The sequence below is a fragment of the Neomonachus schauinslandi genome, chromosome 10, assembly GCF_002201575.2.
Source record: "Neomonachus schauinslandi chromosome 10, ASM220157v2, whole genome shotgun sequence".
Taxonomy (NCBI): domain Eukaryota; kingdom Metazoa; phylum Chordata; class Mammalia; order Carnivora; family Phocidae; genus Neomonachus; species Neomonachus schauinslandi.
Genome location: NC_058412.1, coordinates 117,743,502 through 117,761,312, shown reverse-complemented (window position 1 = coordinate 117,761,312; position 17,811 = coordinate 117,743,502). Strand labels below are relative to the sequence as shown.

The 17,811-nt window shown below is 54.3% G+C and overlaps 1 protein-coding gene across 2 annotated transcripts in view; it reads right to left on the bottom strand.

The window, feature by feature from the left end:
* PPP1R16B (protein phosphatase 1 regulatory subunit 16B) overlaps positions 1-17,811 on the bottom strand; it is a 62,169-nt gene that overhangs the window by 7,557 nt on the left and 36,801 nt on the right. Inside the window, exons 2-7 of one of the 2 annotated variants that reach the window (XM_021689163.1) lie at positions 12,171-12,241; positions 8,141-8,286; positions 5,967-6,070; positions 4,151-4,275; positions 1,223-1,348; positions 404-479 (exon numbers count right to left, since the gene is read on the bottom strand). In XM_021689163.1, the coding sequence (XP_021544838.1) occupies positions 404-479; positions 1,223-1,348; positions 4,151-4,275; positions 5,967-6,070; positions 8,141-8,286; positions 12,171-12,241 (648 nt within the window). The remainder of the gene's footprint in view (positions 1-403; positions 480-1,222; positions 1,349-4,150; positions 4,276-5,966; positions 6,071-8,140; positions 8,287-12,170; positions 12,242-17,811) is intronic. The other variant, XM_021689164.1, reaches the window with a different exon arrangement.

Sequence of the window (17,811 nt, the reverse complement as noted above, 5' to 3'; positions counted from 1 at the left end):
CCCCCATTCATCATCCATCCATCCATCCATCCATCCATCCATCATCATCCATCCATCCATCCACCCATCCATCCATCATCATCCATCCATCCATCCACCCATCCATCCATCCCCCATTCATCATCCATCCATCCACTCATCCATCCATCTATTTATCCATCCATCCATCCATCCATCCCCCATTCATCATCCATCCATCCACTCATCCATACATTTATCTATCCATCTACCCAGCTGTTCATCTGTACACTAATCTACCCTTCATTAATTTATTCATTCATTCTTCTACCCATCCACACACCAGTCCACCATCTAGCCAACTCTGTATTTACCCAATTATCCCAATATCCATCAAAAAGTTAATGAGTACCTAAGTGTGTACTGGGTTGTATACGGGGCTTACCTATTGGCATCTCATCCATGGATGTCCTAGCACTGAGACTGGCCCCATGGGACACCAATAGCTCTGCCATCTGCATCTGAAACACAGGAAGAAGCCCACATTCCCCCTGGGCTCAAAAAGCCTAGGACGTAGAGAGAGTGCCCCCACGTTTCTCAGGATCTGATGTAAGAGTGATGGGGCAAAGCTGGTCCGCAGGGAAGACTCTGCACCCTGGAGCCAGGAATCCTGGCAACACAATGGGCTTGACAGCTCCTCCGACCGCCTGGGCCAAGGGATAGGAGAAGAAGGAGTCCGCTGTAAACCTAGAGCTGCCAGGTATCTCTTTTTTTTTTTTTTTTTTTAAGATTTTATTTATTTATTTGACAGAGAGAGAGCACATTAGGCAGAGTGGCAGGCAGATGGAGAGGGAGAAGCAGGCTCTCCGCTGAGCAGGGAGCCCGATGCAGGGCTCGATCCCAAGACCCCAGGATCATGACCCGAGCCGAAGGCAGCCGCTCAACCAACTGAGCCACCCAGGTGCCCCGAGCTGCCAGGTATCTAAGGAGGGACTGCAAAAGCTGCAGAGTTTTGTATCTGGGAAACAGAGGGAGAAACGACGCAAATCAGATGTGTGAGGAATTTTCTAATTTGGTAAATTTGATTATCATCTTCTTAGGACACAACTTATCAAATGTTTTTGTGAACTCTCTAGGTCTTTTCCTATCCCGCAAACTAGTTGTAGTCAACACCTTAAGTGGGCCTTGTGAACCAACTGCCAGCCCAAAGGACAGCGGGTGGGTCCTTCGTGCCCTCGCTCACAGCCCCACGGCTGAGAGTTACCTGTCCCCAGAAGGCAGCTGCATGCAGGGGCTCCCAGCCATCCCAGTCCTTCACGTCCACGCGCACCCCGTGGTCCAGGAGGAGCTCAGCTGCCCGCAGGTATCCATTGGCTCCAGCTATGTGCAGCTGAAGGAGAGGGGGAAAGTGAGCCTTCCCTATGGGTGCCAGTCCCACTTTTGGAGATGGGACAGTCCTCTTCCCAACCCAAATCCCAGCTCATTTCCGGGGATGGTAGAATGGAATAGAATGAAGCAGAAATCCAGCCACACTGCAAAGTATTATTGAGGCCACTCTTTATCATGTGGTTGGTCTGAGAGCCCCTGTGGTTAAGGCAACAGCACTTACTGAGTCCCTACCGTGTGCTGAGCTCTGAGGAAGGGGTTTCAGAGGCCCAGTGTGGTCTACAAATTGTCTCCAATGTCTACAAATTCTCTGACATACCTCCCTTAAGAGAGGAAGTTTAATTCCTCTTGCCTTGAATGTGGGCCAGAACAAGTGACTCACTGCTAACAAGTAGGACATTGTGAAGGGGTGGTGTGTGATTTCTGAGGTGAGGTCGTAAGAGGCATCTCTGCTTCTACCTCATGCTCTCTGGGATCAATCCCCCCCGTCAAAGCAGCCATCATGTAGTACGGAGAGGCCATAAGGAGGTGAAACACTGAGGCCAGCCCTAACTTGCCAGCCACGTGAGTGTACCATCTTGGAAATGGATCTTCCAGCCCCGGTCAAGTCTTCAGATGACAGCAGCCTCCTGGCAGACCCCCACCAGAGCTACCGAGCTAAGTTGTTCCCAATTCCCTAACCATAGAAACCATCTGAGATAATAAATATCGATCGCTGTTTCAAGAGGCTAAATTTTTGGGCTCCTTCGTTACACAATAGGCAATCAGTACATCCAACAGAGGAAAGCCTCGTGCTGAGGCCACAGCTCTTCTACCTGACACCATTTCGGGCCTCTGGTGATGGACACCACCCTGGGGACCTCACTTGTCCCATCTGCTTGATCTCCAGAAAGTACATAAAGCACTTAGCACGTGACAGACACTCAGTAAGTGATGAACATTCTCAGAGAGCCATGAGTGATGACGAGGTACGCTGTGGGAATGGATGAAGGAGTAAGGAGATGAGGCAAAGAGAAACCAACTGCCCAGCTGAGGTGGGAGGCAGAGGTGAGAGCCCAAGCAGGCTGGCGGAAGGCTGGCTGGGAGGAGACCAGAGAGTTCCAGGGGGCTGAGGTCTGGGACAACAGAGCTGCAGGCAGTGGGACAGAGAAGGCACGGCCCTAGGAAGCAGCCCTTCAGAACACGGCCCTGTGGCCCGACGCTGCCTCATCCTGGGGTACGGTTGCTATAAGGTTCTGGCAAACAGAGGCGTTCCTTTACTTTTCAATTTGCAGAAGAAGCCTGGGTGTGATCCGATACAGGCCCACATGAAAATTAGAATAATCATCTGATCTCTAAATGTGTGCTGTTTGCCAGTTGGGGAGATGACAGCCAGCAGGGCCAGCCAGACATTACAAACTGTGCGGCCTCACACTTGGCGGGGAATAAAAAGGCATGACTGGGATCGTGATAGTGTTAGTAATAATAATGACAATGTGAACCCCTAATATCTACTGAGAGTTTAGAGACTCTGTGCTTAGCACCTACTATGCAGAATCCCATTTATTCCTCCCAACAACCTGGTGAGGAAGGGATTGTTAGTAAACCCCACTTTCCTGGGAAGACCTGAGACCTGGTATGGGCCTGGCCAGCCTCAGTCCAAGAGGAGGAAACCCGTGTGTCTAGAGGCCCAGCCACAGACCCAAAGAAGCTCCAGCCAGGATGGGCCTCGCCCTGGGACAGCCTGGTTCTGCCTTCATACCGCAGTGTTCAGTCTCACTGAATCTTTGAGTGCTGGGCTGAGCAGGGACCCAGTTAATGGGAAAGGGCATGAGGCAGAGGGTGGGGCTCAGGAACCAGGTGGGAGGAGCCCAGTTATTACACCTGAGTCACCAGGTCAGGCCTGAGGGGCAGTGAGGGGTCTTGGTACCGTTGAGCCCTACCTAGTAAGCTCAAGATTTTGAGACTCCTGAGTGCTCATGGCCAGCACGGGCCCCAAGCCGAGGCCAAGGCCCAGCCATCGGCGGAGGGCGTACATGGGCTTCCGAGGCCATGCTCTTGTTTTCAGTTTAGAGCCTCAGAAGCAGACCCTCCCCAATACTGGGCTCCATAGTGCTAGGAGAGCCTATGAAGAGAGGTCAAAATTTCCAATCCCTGACACTTGAGCTGAAAGGATGAGTGGAGCCAATCAGGCAGACCTGAGAGATAAGTGGGTTCCCTTGTTCTCTGTCTCCATGGTCTAGTGAAGTATGTGGCACACGGGTGTGTGTTGCTTGGATGGATGAATGAACCGATGGATGGATGGATGACTGGGGGTGTCTGGACTCGGAAGTCAAAGAACCCAGGGGAGAGGCTATTGCAGTGAGGTTTGGGGAGGTTGCTGAGGCTAGGCGGAGGGGTGGGAGAGGAGATCCTAAGGCAGGAAAATGGACGGTGCAAAGCAAGGTGGCACGTGGGAGTGGATGGCTGGTGGCTCCAGTCTTTATGTGGGAGACACCACTGGAGGACGACAACATAATGAGCTCGGATGGACACCTAGAACTTGAGGTGAAGGAGGAACTGCGAGAGAGAGCTGGTGGACATCAGGGCTCCTGACCCCCAGCCCCAGCTGAGACTGGCCAGATTCTCAAAGGGGCTGAGCCCTGCTCTGCTAACTCTCCACATTCCGGGGGCAACCCCAGCCCCAAAGCGGGTCTGGAGGAGGTTCAAGGCCACGGACGGGCCCCAACTGTGTCAGCTTAACTTCAACCAGGTGCGGGCCCACTTCAGCCCGAGTTGGTCTGGTTCTGAGCCCCCCAGCCCCAACCCGCCTGGCCCGTCTGCTCACCAGTGTGGCGCCCTGGGCATCTATCCAGTCAAGGTCCTGGCCCGCTGCAATCATACAGTGGATGTCTGCAATCATCCGCTGCTCAGGAGCCGCCCGCATCTCGTTGATTTTCTCTTGGGTGATGCCTGTGTAGGAAAGTGAGGACTGAGTCAGCGCCCCGGGCCCAGGCCCCACCCGGGGAGGGGTGGCGGGGCAGATGGGTGAGGCACAGCTCCTACTCCCCAGGGTCTGCCGGGCAAGGGACTAGACAGCCACGCCCATGGGTCACTGTCTCCCAGGCCCAGGGAACACGCAGCCACGAACCGGCCCACTGAACAAGGGCCATTCCTGCCTGGTGTCCTGTAGGCACTACAAGAGTACTAGTTACTGTTACATATTCTGTTCCTCTACACCAGAAATCCCTACCGTCCACCTGAGAGCCTCCAGCCGCTCAAATGGCTGGCTCTGCCTCACGCTGTAGACCCGGCCGGGATCACCTCCCTTGCTGACCTCCTCTGACCACCTATCTGATTGCGGGCTCTGCTGGTTCCCCTCATCCCGACCATGGCTGTGTTCGCGGAATGGTGCTTCATGAGTTTCCGTTATGGGAATGAATGAATGAATGAATGAGTGAACGATTGAACGAACAAATATATAACTTCTGAATAGCACATCGAGTCCACTGAGGTGGAAGGACCCGGACAGATGTTCTGTAGCCTGAATCGCTGGCTAAAAGTCTAAGTGTTACTGGCAGCTACTAAATAGTATTTAAGGAGGGGAAAGTGACATGTTCTATACAAAGGTCCATTAGATCGAACATTCTGGGACAGAATTTGGGGGAGGTCTGTAAACTGGAAAGGAGGAAAAAAAAATTACAATTTCATTCGTGCTAACGTCGAACTGAAATATAGCATTTCCTTCCATGAGGCCGAGAGTCAAATCCACAGAACTAGCAATGCCTGTGGCTTGGTCACCAACAGAAAGTGCATCTACTTTCCTAACGTGTCATCTTGCTGTTTCGTGAATTAATCAAGTTTCTACATAACACGTTTAGGAATATTTTGGTAGCCATAGTTTAATATCATTGCGTTCCTTTGTAATCAATCCTGTGATTGTGACAACCACATTTGAAAACACAATTCCTGAAGGGGGGCCCAGAGATTCACCAGATTGGTACAAAAACGAAGACGGTCGGGAGAAGACAGACAGGCAGAGCCCGGGTGCTGGGGAACGGAGGGACCCCATCGTGGTTATCACAGCACCCCCGGGGAAGGAACTCAAGGGCAGGGTCCCGGCCGGCCCTCACGCTGCGGCCAAGGGTCTGGATTTGAGCTTTCTGCAGAGACCTCCAGAAATATGTCCGCGTGCTGGTGGGGGTGGGCAGGTCTCTGATTGCTACTTTTGTTTCCTCTCTGAAGCTCATTTGTGAGCTGAAAACAGCCCACAGCTTATTTACCCCGGCCCCTGGCAGCCAGCATGGTGCCTGGCACCAAGCGGGCACCCGCGAATGTTCTTGACTCTTGATTATTTTCCCAAATGGGAATATATCTTTCTTGTGAATGTTTATTGAATTGGATTGTCACAGCTGACGAAGGGGAGACAGGGCCAGCCGAGGCTGCCTGCGTGTGTGGGTGACACGGAGGAGAACAACGCCCCCCTCCTGCCCAGCATGGTTTTCCAAGGGTCCTTTTTTGTCCTCAGCTTGTTAATCACCAGGATAACAATCGTAATGAGGACCCATCCCATTCCTAGGCGCTGAGCATGAGGTGGGCACGTAGCCAGCTCACTGGCTGGGAATAACCTGTGCCCACGTTAGGGCGTGCCGCCCTGGTCTTACCCTGGTACGCCATGCACGTCTCGATGACATCCAGGGTGGGCTCATCCTCGCAGAGGTCATACGGCATGTTCCCATCCGAGTTGACAGCGAGTAAGTCGGCCCCACTGCAGACAGAGGGTGAGAGTGAGGCCCGGGGAGGTGTGGCTGGGGTTGGTCTGGCTGCCTCTGCCCTCCAGCCTCTCACACGCAGCCACACTGTGCACCCCAGCGCCCCCAGCCCTTCTTCCTCGCTGGGGCACCCCAGCTAGGACAGTGGCTTTAGGACTCAGCTTCTTCCAGGAAAGCTGTCCCAGCAGACCTCCCCCGGCTTCCTGCTCTGTTGGGCCAGCAGGCAGGCACTTGGGGACAAATGTCAAAGTCCTCCCTGGTGACCATAACACAAATAACACGAATGGCCCTCTATGCACATCATCTTCTTTAATCTTCATACTAGTCCTATCGGGTTGTTCCTGTTGGCTATCTCACTCAAGAGGATACAAAGACTCGGACAAGTTCAGTCCCTTGTCTGAGGTCACACAGTGAGGATGTGGGAAGGTCAAGGCTCAAACCCCCACTCTATTTCAATCTGTGTCCCCCTGCAGAAGCATCCTCAGCTCTCCCCCACTGTCTCCAAGTCCCAACCCAGAGGCTGACAGGACAGGGGCAGGAGAGAGCCTTGAGGCTCCCCAGCAGAACCTATTTTGGGGGCCAGTGGTTCCCACGTGTGGTCCTGGGCTGCCCTGCAGAATTCCCTGGGCATCCCTGAAATACAGTGCAACTTCCTGGACTCTACTCCAGACCCACTGAAACAATCTCTGGGGGTGGGGCTTGGGAGTGGGGTATTCTGAAGCCACGGCCCACATGATTCTGGTACAGATCAGCACCGGGGACCCACTGCACTAGGCTGGCACCACTCCCTTTCCTCTGGGCACCATCACTGATCAGGTGCTCCTGGCAGACTGAGTCACAGCCAGGTTCTCATCAGAGGTTGTGGGCATGGACTACCAGTAAGTCCTCAGGCTGAAGGGCCCTGCACTGAGACCTCTCTGTGCTCCCATGTGCCCTTGGGCAAGCTGATCCACCTCTCTGAGCCTCTACAATCACCTCCATCGCCCCCTGCAGCCACCTGATGAGCTCCTGCGGCTTTGCTGAGACCTCTGCCAACGGTCACCTGCTCTTGGCCACTCTTCCTGACTCCCTGTACTCAGATGCTCTCCGTGGCCTCCCAGGACCGACTCTATCTCAGCACTAGCACTGAAATGCCCTGGTTTCCTGCCCGGTCCCTTAGGACTTTTGCATCCCTGAGTGCCCAGTGCCCAGCTCAAGTGCCCACCAGTTATTAGATGAATTCAGTCGAACACACTTGAAATGGAATGTTGTCTTTCCTAGGTGTTTACAGAACCTGAGCAAACTAGAAGGAACTCAAGGGCTGGAAAGGCCCATCAGAATGGCATATACAGAAATGGCCTTATTCCTAGGGAAAACATTGCTACCTGGTGCCCCTCAAAGCAGGTTCTGCCCCCAGGGAAAAGCATGTAAATAGCATTTGGGAGACAGGGCCAAGGAAGTATGCTTGCTTTTTTTTTTTTTAATAGCAAAAGAAGCCAAAAATGGCAACAAGACATAAAGAGTACTAGCAGAGGAGTTGAGTATAAACTCATGGATTCACAGAGACAGAGAAAAAGAGATATAAAAAAGAGAAGGCTACCCTGATATGAAGCCAGACCAAACCCCTAAGGGAATGAACTCTACAGACCCACATCCCTCATGAACACGGATGCAAAAGTCCTCCACGAAATACCAGCAAACCGAACTCAGTAGCCCATCAAAAGGATTATACACCAAGACCAATGGGGATCATTCCCACAATGCAAGGGTGGTTACTTTTATGTTATGTGTTAATATTTTGGGGGGAAACAGCACAAAGGGAGACACAGAATGAAGAGAGACAAAGAGGAATGGGAAAGGCACACAGAGATGGAGGGAGGAAGGGAGGGGGGGCAGAGGAGGAGAGAGAGACACAGAGACAGAGGTGGAGGGAGGGTGTGGGGAGAGAGACACCAGCTCCCACGAGAGGTAAAGGAAATGGCACCCAAGACGAAAAGGAGAGAGGAGGGAGACCAAAGGCAGAAACAAAACCAACAGAGAACCACCAAAGGCAGGGCGGAGGCCGCCCCGGGGGGAGGGCCACGTACTACTGAACGAGGATTTTCACCAGGTTGATGTGGCCGCAGGTGGCCGCCGCATGCAGGGGCGTCCACAGCTCGTTGTCCTTGGCATTCACGTTGGCACCATGGGAAAGGAGCAGCTTGACAATCTCCTCAAAGTTGTCGATGCAGCACTGTGGGGGTGGTGGTGAGGGGGGACACAGGCAAGGTCAGCTTCCGCAGGGCCCTGGCCCCAGTGGGGACATGCCAGCTTCCCCTCAGGAGGCCACGAGGACAGTGGAGCCAAACTGTCTGAGTCTGAATCCAGCTGTATGACTTACATGCCGTGTGACCTTGGGCAAGCCACATAACCCTTCTGAGCCTCGGTTTCCCCACGAGTAAGTTCTTAGTATTCAAGATACAAATATAAGTGAAACGTAAAAAGCATAAGGGGGTGGCAATAAGATGCTTTGCAAGTGTTGGTGAAATGAAAGGAAATTTTGAATGAGGCTTTCAAATCTTCTTTTTTAATTCCTGAAGGCTTTCTTCAAACAAAATTGTATGGACGACTGTAACTTAGAGAACGAATACGTTCAAGGAAGGCTGCTCGGGTTGGAGCAGGAGTGGGTGTCGGTGGGATGAGGGGGCTGTTGGGGGCGTCCCTCTTCCTGGCAGTCGCCTCCAAGGTGTGGCCCTAGGTCAGTCTGCTACCTCTCCTGACCCAGGAGCTCTGTTCTTAGGGAAGCCCCAAGTAACCAAGACTCCCCCCAGAGAACCCACCTCCACATCAGGGCTCTGGGGACCCCGATATAGCCCCTAAAGGACACAGCCATGTCTGTGCTCCCGCCTGTCCACATGGAGGTCAGTCCTGGTGAGAGGGAAGGCTCTCTGCAGCCCCCCCCAGAGAGACAGAGCTCTGACAGCCATTAGAGCACTCACACTCCAGGGACAGAGGGAGAAAGACTCCAAGGGGACAGAGGGGTCTAAGCCCACACGCAGAGAGAGGTGAGGACAGAGGAGGAAGACAGGGAGTCATTTTATAGACCAGGGTGGAGAAGCCAGCAGGGGACAAAGCAGGGATCTGGGCTCAGTTCTCCCCATCCAGGTAGGGGCTTGGCCCTCATGCAATGCGAGATGTTGCAGAGTCATATTCAGAGGAGCAACATAATCAGACTTATTTTAAATCTTCCCTCTGGGTGCATGTGGAGAACAGACTGCAAGTGAGCACTTTTGGGGGAGGAGAGGGACAGTGAGAATCTATGTTGAAATCATCCAGTTAAGAGATGATAGTGGCTGGGCCTACAGGAGTATCTCTGGGCATAGGGAGAAGTGACTGGATGTCAGCAGAAGGATCAGGGGCACCTTTGGGAACCCACGACCCTGGCTGTGGGGATGGGGTAGGGGGCCATGGTACCTGATCCCATCTCCAGCAGAGCCAGGGCTCAGCACCAGAAGGGCATGTGAGAAAGGAGCAGCTGTTTACACAGATGATGCCAGAGATCCAGATTCCCTTTCTGGTCCAGCCGGTCTGGGGTTGGCTGGGTCTGAGGGCATCTCTCCAGAAAGGCGGGGTACAGATGACTCAAGGAAGTGTGGAGCTGCCTCAGGTGGTTGAAAGAACCATGCAGTGGCACAGCATGGCCAGCAGAGGGCGCCAAAAAATGGCGGAGTGGGGCCGTGGGGACCTGCAAGGGGCCCCAGGCTGTCTGTGGCAGGGAGGTGGGTCTGAGGAGCCCCTGTCCATAGGAGGAGCAGCCCATAGAGAACCCACCTTTAGGGCTGCAGAAAACATGAGGATGGGGTGGTGGGGGAGCTCAGGTTGAAAGGAGAGGGGACGGTGCACCCAGAATTGCAGTTTTGTGAGAGGGATGCCCAGCCTTAAAGGCCTGACCAGGGCAAGGGTTGGGTTTGGGGTGCTTGCTGGGGTGGTCGGTGATGGAGCGGGCAGGCCTCCTCCCCTACACTCCCCAAGGTGGGAAATGGCACCTGCAGTTGGATGACGCCTCCCGCCCCCTCCCTTCCCACATCGAATCTAGCACCGGGTGGGGATGCCGGCTCCTAAATCCCTGCCCCCAGCCCCACTGCGCTGGTGAGGCTTCACGGTCTCTCCCTGTCTCTCCCCTTCCCACAGCCTCCACCCAGCGAGCGCCCTCATCAAACCATCAGCCTCAGTTTACAAACCCCGAAGGCTCCCTGTTGCCTAGAGGAGAAGAGCCACACTCCTTTGCCAGGCGTGTGAAGCTGCTTCTTAATGTGCTCCTCGGTCGGAAGGAGCGGCAGCGACAGTAAGGACAGCCCCCGGCGGCGGAAACAGCCTGTCGCTTCACCAGTAACCACTGTGAGTGCAGTGGAGGGCCACTGGGACCACCTCGCTAACCTTTGGCCACGGACTGCCTCATTCGCTCCTCAGAACAACATTCCGAGCGCTCCAGGGCCCCCATTCGGCTAGCGGCTACTGCCCTGCACGGGGCAGATGCACAGGACAGCCCGCCATCCCAGAACATTCTGCTGGACGGTGCTGTCCCTGAGCCTCGGTTTCCTGAGCTGTAAAATGGTGTTGATAATATTTCAAAGGGCTGTTGTGAGGATCAACTTACACTTCACAAAAGTGACTGCACAGACGCGAACAATGTGACGGATTTTAATAACGATAGTGCCATCTCGTATTTATGCAGCGTCGGGAGATGCTTGAAGGGCTGTTATGTGTATTCATTTAATCCTCACAACAACCCCGTGTTGTTGTGTGTGCTTGTTATTCTGATTTCACAGATGAGGAAAGTGAAGCACAGAGAGCTTCAGTAAGTTGCCCCAGATCACACAGCTAGAATTAGTGGATGCGGGATGCCCTGTGGACAGGAAAAGCAGCCAAAAGGACACATGGGAAGCCACTGGGCTGATGGCCAGGGGTGGGGCTTGTTCCTGGGGCTCCTGGGTGGGGGCAGCAGCCAGTCGTCGTCCATCCCTTCCTGCCTTCGTGGGGACAGGAAGAGGCTCTCACCAGCTCGGGGGTCTGGCAGCCTGGCCTCCCGCTCGCCAGGTTGCCTACAAGTCCTGCTCAGAAACTTGGGCCAAGGCACAGGGAGGCTTCCCTGTGTTCATTAAGTCAGCATGCACATAATGAGCACCCACTGTATGCCAGCATGGGGAAAGACGCTAGGACCTATCAATGAGCAAGAGACATGGGCTCTGCCCTCATGAAGCTGAGTCTGGGCAGAGGGAGGCCAACATCAAATGCTCAGGCTAATGGCTCAAATGGCCACCGAGGGCGTGCTCAGAAGGTAAGGATCTTATAGCACAGCACAGCTCTTGGGCCCTTGCCACCCACTGGGGCTAACCAGGGCACATGCCCACATGCCGTGAGAAATGCGGTGGGGAGGAGCCAGCGTGTGGAAGGACCAGAAAAGCCACGTGGCTGGAGCCTCATGGAGAGCCGGGAAGCATGGAGGGCTGGCCAGAGGCCAGGCCTCGAGGAGCCTTGTGGAAAGACACAGAGTGTTTTGAGTAACATGAGACTTTGACCTGAGCATCCCTGCGGCCACTGCGTGAAGGATGAAACAGGGCAGGGCAACTGAATGCTGGGGACCAGCTAGGGAGGCTAGGCCATCGCACTGCCCTAGAAAGGGTGTGTGCTGTGACTGTTCCCAGTTCAAGGCCACAGATCAGGGCGTGTGAGCCCGGGCAGGTCACATGGCCTCCCTGTCAATCCCCTTTCTCACCGGGGTGGAGGGATGCCTTGGTGGGTGTGAATAAACATGCTTCATAAACTTCAAGCTCAAAACAAACTTGCTCTGTTTGTCAAGCCTCTTGCTGGGCAGTGAGGATGCAGTGGACAAAGGTTCCCTGTCCCTGGAGGCCGTGTGTGCGCGCGCGCATGTGCTCACAGGGGCTCCGTGGGCGTGTTTGTAACAGACACATGTCTCTCCCCCAAGTAGAGAAGAGCCTTTCAGATGAGGCCACTGAGGCTTCCTTTCCCTCCCTCCCTCCTCCCTGAGGGTTCTGGGCAGGAAAAAGCAGGGAGGTGGGGTAACTCTTCAGGTGGGGGGCAGGGATCCAGGGACCCCAGCGAGCCTGGCCTTACCTGGTGCAGGGCTGTGAGTCCATCCTCATTGCACAAATCAGGGCTGACCTTATTCTTCAGGAAGTAGCGTACTGCAACAGAGGGGACAGGAGTGAGCATCCCATCATGCACCGGGTGTGCGGCGATGTGAGGGGCCCAGGGAAGACCCCCATTCCCCCAGGTCCTGACGCTGACCATCTTATTGATTCTTTACAACAGGCATGGGAGGATGAGGAAGCTGCTGTGGGGAAACTAGGAGTGAGTTGGGAAGGGCGGGGAGAAGGCCACCCACTCCACAGGACAAATACCAGGTCAGCACCCCCAGCAGATGCCGGGGAAAAGACGAGATCTCAGGCGCAGTGGGGGATGGAGGCGGGCCCTCAGCTCCATCCTCCTCAGCCCCAGTTCCTGGTGCCACAGCCCTGCGGCATCCTTGGCCTGAGTGTGAACTGAGGTCCGCGCGGTGGGGAGTTTGAGGCCTCCACCAGGCTTCTGGCAAGAGGTGAGGTCTCCGGCAGGCTGTGGGTTAGGAGTGGTGGGAGTCTGCAGAGGGTATGGTCAGAGTCTCTGGAGCCGCCCTGTCCTCTGTGGAACCACTTGCACATCTGGCTATTATTATAACTTTTGAAACTTAAATTCATAAAAATTCAAAAGTCATGGGGGCGCCTGGGTGGCTCAGTCGGTTGGGCGTCTGCCTTCGGCTCAGGTCATGATCCCAGGGTCCTGAGATCGAGTCCCGCATCAGGCTCCCTGCTCGGCGGGAAGCCTGCTTCTCCCTCTCCCACTCCCTCTGCTTGTGTTCCTGCTCTCGCTCTCTCTCTCTCTCTCTCTCTGTCAATTAAATAAATAAATAAAATCTTAAAAAAAAAAAGATTTTAAAAAAAAATTCAAAAGTCACGTCCTCAGTTGCTCTGGCCACACTTCAACTGCTCAATAGCCACGTGTAGCTACCATACTAGAAAGTGCAGAAAGTTCTATTGGACAGCGCTGGTTTGGGCCATCATAAATGGAAATTAGCCCCACAGCCCGCTGTTAAAGGCCGTCCATGGCTCCCCACTGCTCTGGAAGCAAGGTCCAAAACCCTTACGAAGACATACAAGGTCCATGTGATGCGATCCCTTCTGAAGGCCTCCATCTTGCACAATCCAGGGGGCACCGTTCACACTGCCGTCTACAAGACCGGCGTCTCCTAGGGCAGTGCAGTGCGCAACTTGCTCAGTGGTACACAGCGCTCCTCCCTCCCTACCTACCTCTCCAGTCTCATTTTTAAAACTCCACACATCTTCCACAATGGTCTTTCATCAGGTACAGAGTCACCTTACATCCTCTGGCCTCTGAGCTTTTGCATAGCCTGTTCCCACTGCCTGGAAGCGTCAATCATCTACCCATGTGTCCATTCATCCATCCACCCATCTACCAGCCAGCCAGCCCCATTCAGGAATCCACCCCTAACACACACGCAGGCACGTACATGCATGCACGCATGCGCACACACCCCCATCTGCCTCACTCCTCAACCTTTAGGTCTCAGCTGAAACTCCCCAGATGACGGCACCCACAGTTCCTATACATCTCATTTATAGCTTTTCACAATGATAATTATATAACTATCTGGGTAATTAGGGGCTTTGGGCCTGTCTGCGGTAGGACACTAAGCCCCAAGGGGGCAGGACAGTGACCTGGCGCTGACTGTCCTTTCCCTAAGGCCTGGCACACGGTAAGTCCTCAGCCACTCTTCCTGGACCCTGACCTCATCAGCAGCCTCTCCAGCTCTGAGCAAACCAGACCACCCCGCCTGTCCTGTGACAGCCCCTGTCATATGCGGCGCTGCCTACAGGCCCCTCCCAGATGCCCCGGTAGCTGGTCGCCGCCTCAGGGCTGAGTAAGATTTATGGCAAGGCCACTGATCACCGAGGCCCACCCTGCCCATCCGTGGGCTGGGGGGAATGCCCTGGGCCGGGCAGGTGGCCTTTGGGAGAGTAGAAGTGGCCACTGTGTTTCTATTATGTAGGAGGGGTTTGGAGAAGGTTCTGCTCACATGAGGCAAGGGTTCAAATCCCACGGTAGGGGTGGGGGTGGGGGGGATGGACCACGCTTCCTGTCCCAGAAGACACTCCTTGAGGGAGAAATTACACACCAGCTGCCAAAAGCGTTTGTGTGCAGTAATTATCAGGGTGTTCTCCGTGCTCCTGGGAGCCCCAGATGTGGAATTACTCCCATGGCGGGCAGTTATCTTCAGCCCAAAGGTGCGACAAATCACCCCCATCTCTACAGAGTACCCGTCGTATGTAGGAGCCAAGGCCCCCTTGTGAGTGTGCTCTGCTCCAGCAGGGAGCCTGGCCCCGGACACCTCACCGGAGCAGAGACCCCACTCCCTGCACCCAGGGCACGACCAGGCCTTCCTGCCTCCGGTTCTGCAAGGAAAATGATTCCTCCATCCATCGTGTCTTCTTACTGAGCCCGTCCTCTGCACCCAGGTCCGCGCAGACTGCCTTCTCTCCTGGGTCCCCATCTGTAATTACTAACCCCGTGGAAGAGACGGAGGGTCCGGGTCACACACAATCAAGCAGAGCAGGTCGGACGCTCGGACTCCGAAGGCCAGACCGTGGGCCCCAGCGCTGCTCGGTGCTGCCCCTGAGGCTGGAGCAGGAAGCAGGGCTGCAGGGGCCCTGACAGCCGGTGTGGGGAGGAGGGGGACAGCAGTGGCCTCTGCTTCTGCAAGCTTCGGAGCCCCCGGGGCCCCAGCCAGGCCTCCTCCTGCAGACAGATGGGCTCAGCGATCTACACGCTGGACAGAAGAAACACCGCAGGTCCTTGGGGGGCACCGAAGGGTCTTTCGGGGCCATGTTAAATGTGAGCTTGCCTCCTCCCACTTCCTGTTTAAAACGCTCTCGTGGCTCCACCTTGCTCCAAGAATGAAGTTCACAGTCCTTTCGTGGGGCTGGCCCACTATGGTACACGGGCCGAATCTGGCAGGTAACCTGTGCCTTAGATCACGTTGTTCACTGTAACACACCTGCGTTCATTTGTTTACATGTAACCTGAGACTGCTTTCACCCAACAGCAGAGCCTGTATGACCCACACAGCCTAAAATATTTACTATCTGGCCCTTTACAGGAAAGGTTTGCAGACCCTGGTCTTCAAGGCCCTGCATGGTGGGGTCCCACCTACAGGGTGGCCATCTTGCCCCATTCCAAGGGGGCGTTGCTTTCATCATAGTCTGTGTGAATGCCTTGCCTTGGAGTTGTGCAGTGTGCAGCTTGTTCAGCTGTACCTGGCAGTCGCATCTCCATACCTCTCCAGGCTCATCTCTTGATTTCCAAGCACCTTGCACAATGGAGGAAGCTGGCTTGGGGGTGTCTCGGGAGTCAGCTAGGGCTCAGGGAGCACAAACACAAGTGGGGCATGCTCTCCCTCTAGCCAGCCGTGTCCACACGTGGTGGCCCACACTTAGGTCAGCTCCCCATTCCCCAAGCCCTGGCTCCCAGACTCGGCCACTGGTTTGTCAGCGTGAGCCATCTGTTCTTGCACATTTGTTCAGCTAGGGCTGTAAGCAAGTTACTCCTCCTCTCTGCGCCTCAGTGTCCTCATCTGTAAAATGGGGATCACAGCCATGGCTCCTTTGTGGGGTTGCCCTGAGGATTAAGAAAATACCTGAAAGCTACCACCATCATTTATTTTTTTCAAATACAAATGAAAAACAACCACTAAGCTCCTGCCTGGTCCAGCCAGGTGCTGGGCACTGGGGACGTAACCATCGACATCTTGCATTTCCAAGAACGCTTGCCTTGGCTGCAAAGGACAGGGCCATCTCTCTCTAGAGAGCCCCGAGCACCTGCTGGTTCGAGAACCACAATGCGGTGGTGCCCACTGCCCCCCGTGCAAGCAAGGTCCCCCTAAGACGGCAAGGAGGTGGCTCCCACCCTCCTCTCCTACATTCCCGCGGCTGGCACCAACCCTGTCCCTCCACCCACACCTCCCTGGCAATCTGGCTGGAATCTGAGCCAAGCAGGGCCATCTGCTCCCCTCCATCTCCAGCTGTAACGAGTGAGGCTGAACCGACCCACCTCGGCAGGAAGCGGGTGGAGGCTGCCTCTGCAGGGAGAAATCACTGCTGATAAGCTTGTGGGGTGTGGGTTTTTGGTCACCTGACCCCCTGTACGCCGCAGAGCAGAGAGCCTGACCTCGAGCCGCACACTGACAAGCTACCACAGCTGTGGTTCCTGCTCCGGGCCCGCAACGGCCAGAGGCATCTGCCCAGTGGAGGTGGACCTCGGGCAGTCCACGCCAGTCAGGGGCGCTCCAGGGCCGAGCTGCTGCCATCTGGCCATGTGACTTGCACAATCACGTTGGTGGGGTACCCTCCTCCCTCCCCATCTCACCTCCTTTTCCACCCAGCAACGAGGCCCACCTTTCCACTGTCTCTGAGGCACTGCATGATCTAACCTCTGCCCCTTCCCGAATCCCTCGGTGACTGGGTCACTCACGCTGGCTTCTTTCATTTCCCAAGTCAAGATGAAACAAAACAAAAACTGGGCTCCTCCAGGCTTTACACACACAGTTTCCTGTGCCTGGAGCCCTTGTTCTTCTCACTCTTGGGCCAGCAAACTCCTCTTCAAACTTCAGATTCCAGCTGAAATGCCGCCTCCTCTGAGAGGCCTTCCCTGATCACCCCAATCTCAGTCGAGTTGCCTGGGTAGCTCTCTCCCATAGTACCTTGCATTTCTGCATTTCAGCTTCATAGTAGCACCTCTCCCAATTTGTAATTACAGGGTGATTAGTTAGTAGATAGTAATTATATCATTCTTTGCTTAGTGTTTTGGGCTCCACAAGGGAGCCTGGCTCCTAGCAGGGGCTCCAGGATTATCTATTGTAGCAAGAGCACCTGAAATCTACTCTCTCAGCAAATTTCTAGTTCTCAATATAGTATTATTATCATTAACCACAGTCACCATGCTGTACATTAGAGTCTATATAACTACAACTTTGAACTCTTTGACCAACATCTCAGGAAAAAAGGTAACTATATAAGAAGATGGGTATGTTAATTAGCTTAACTGTATTCATCATTTCTACATATATATATAAACATCCTGTTATACACCTTAAATATACACAATTTTTATTAAAAAATAAAAATGAACAAAAGCAGTATCTATTGTGTGAATGAACAAAGGAAGGAAGCGAGGGAGGAAGGGAAGAATGCTCTGGGGCCCCACAGAGCTGCCTGCTCCTGGGGCCACAGGACTGTGGGGACAGGCGCACAGCCCTGCAGACACACCGCAAGGCAGGTGACTCATGAACTGAAAAGCAACAATATGGATTCTGTGCAGAAATGAAGCAGCAAATCTCTGTCCCTCAGCCTCTACAGACAACAGGATCAGGCAGCTGACTGGAGCAGTCCTTCAGCCCAGTCCCGGGCCGGGGTCCCAGACCTGACGCCCCTGGGTGTTCTTCATGCAGCCAGCGCTAACTGTGCTCGGCGCTGTGGCAAGCCCTCTGTCCGTCCCTCCATTAGTCCTCCTGACCCAGTATGAGGATTAATGACCTGCTATTATTATTGCCCCAATCCACAGATGGGAAAACCTGCTATTACTGCCCCAAGCCACAGATAGGAAAACTGAGCTATTACTGCCCCAATCCACAGATGGGAAAACTGAG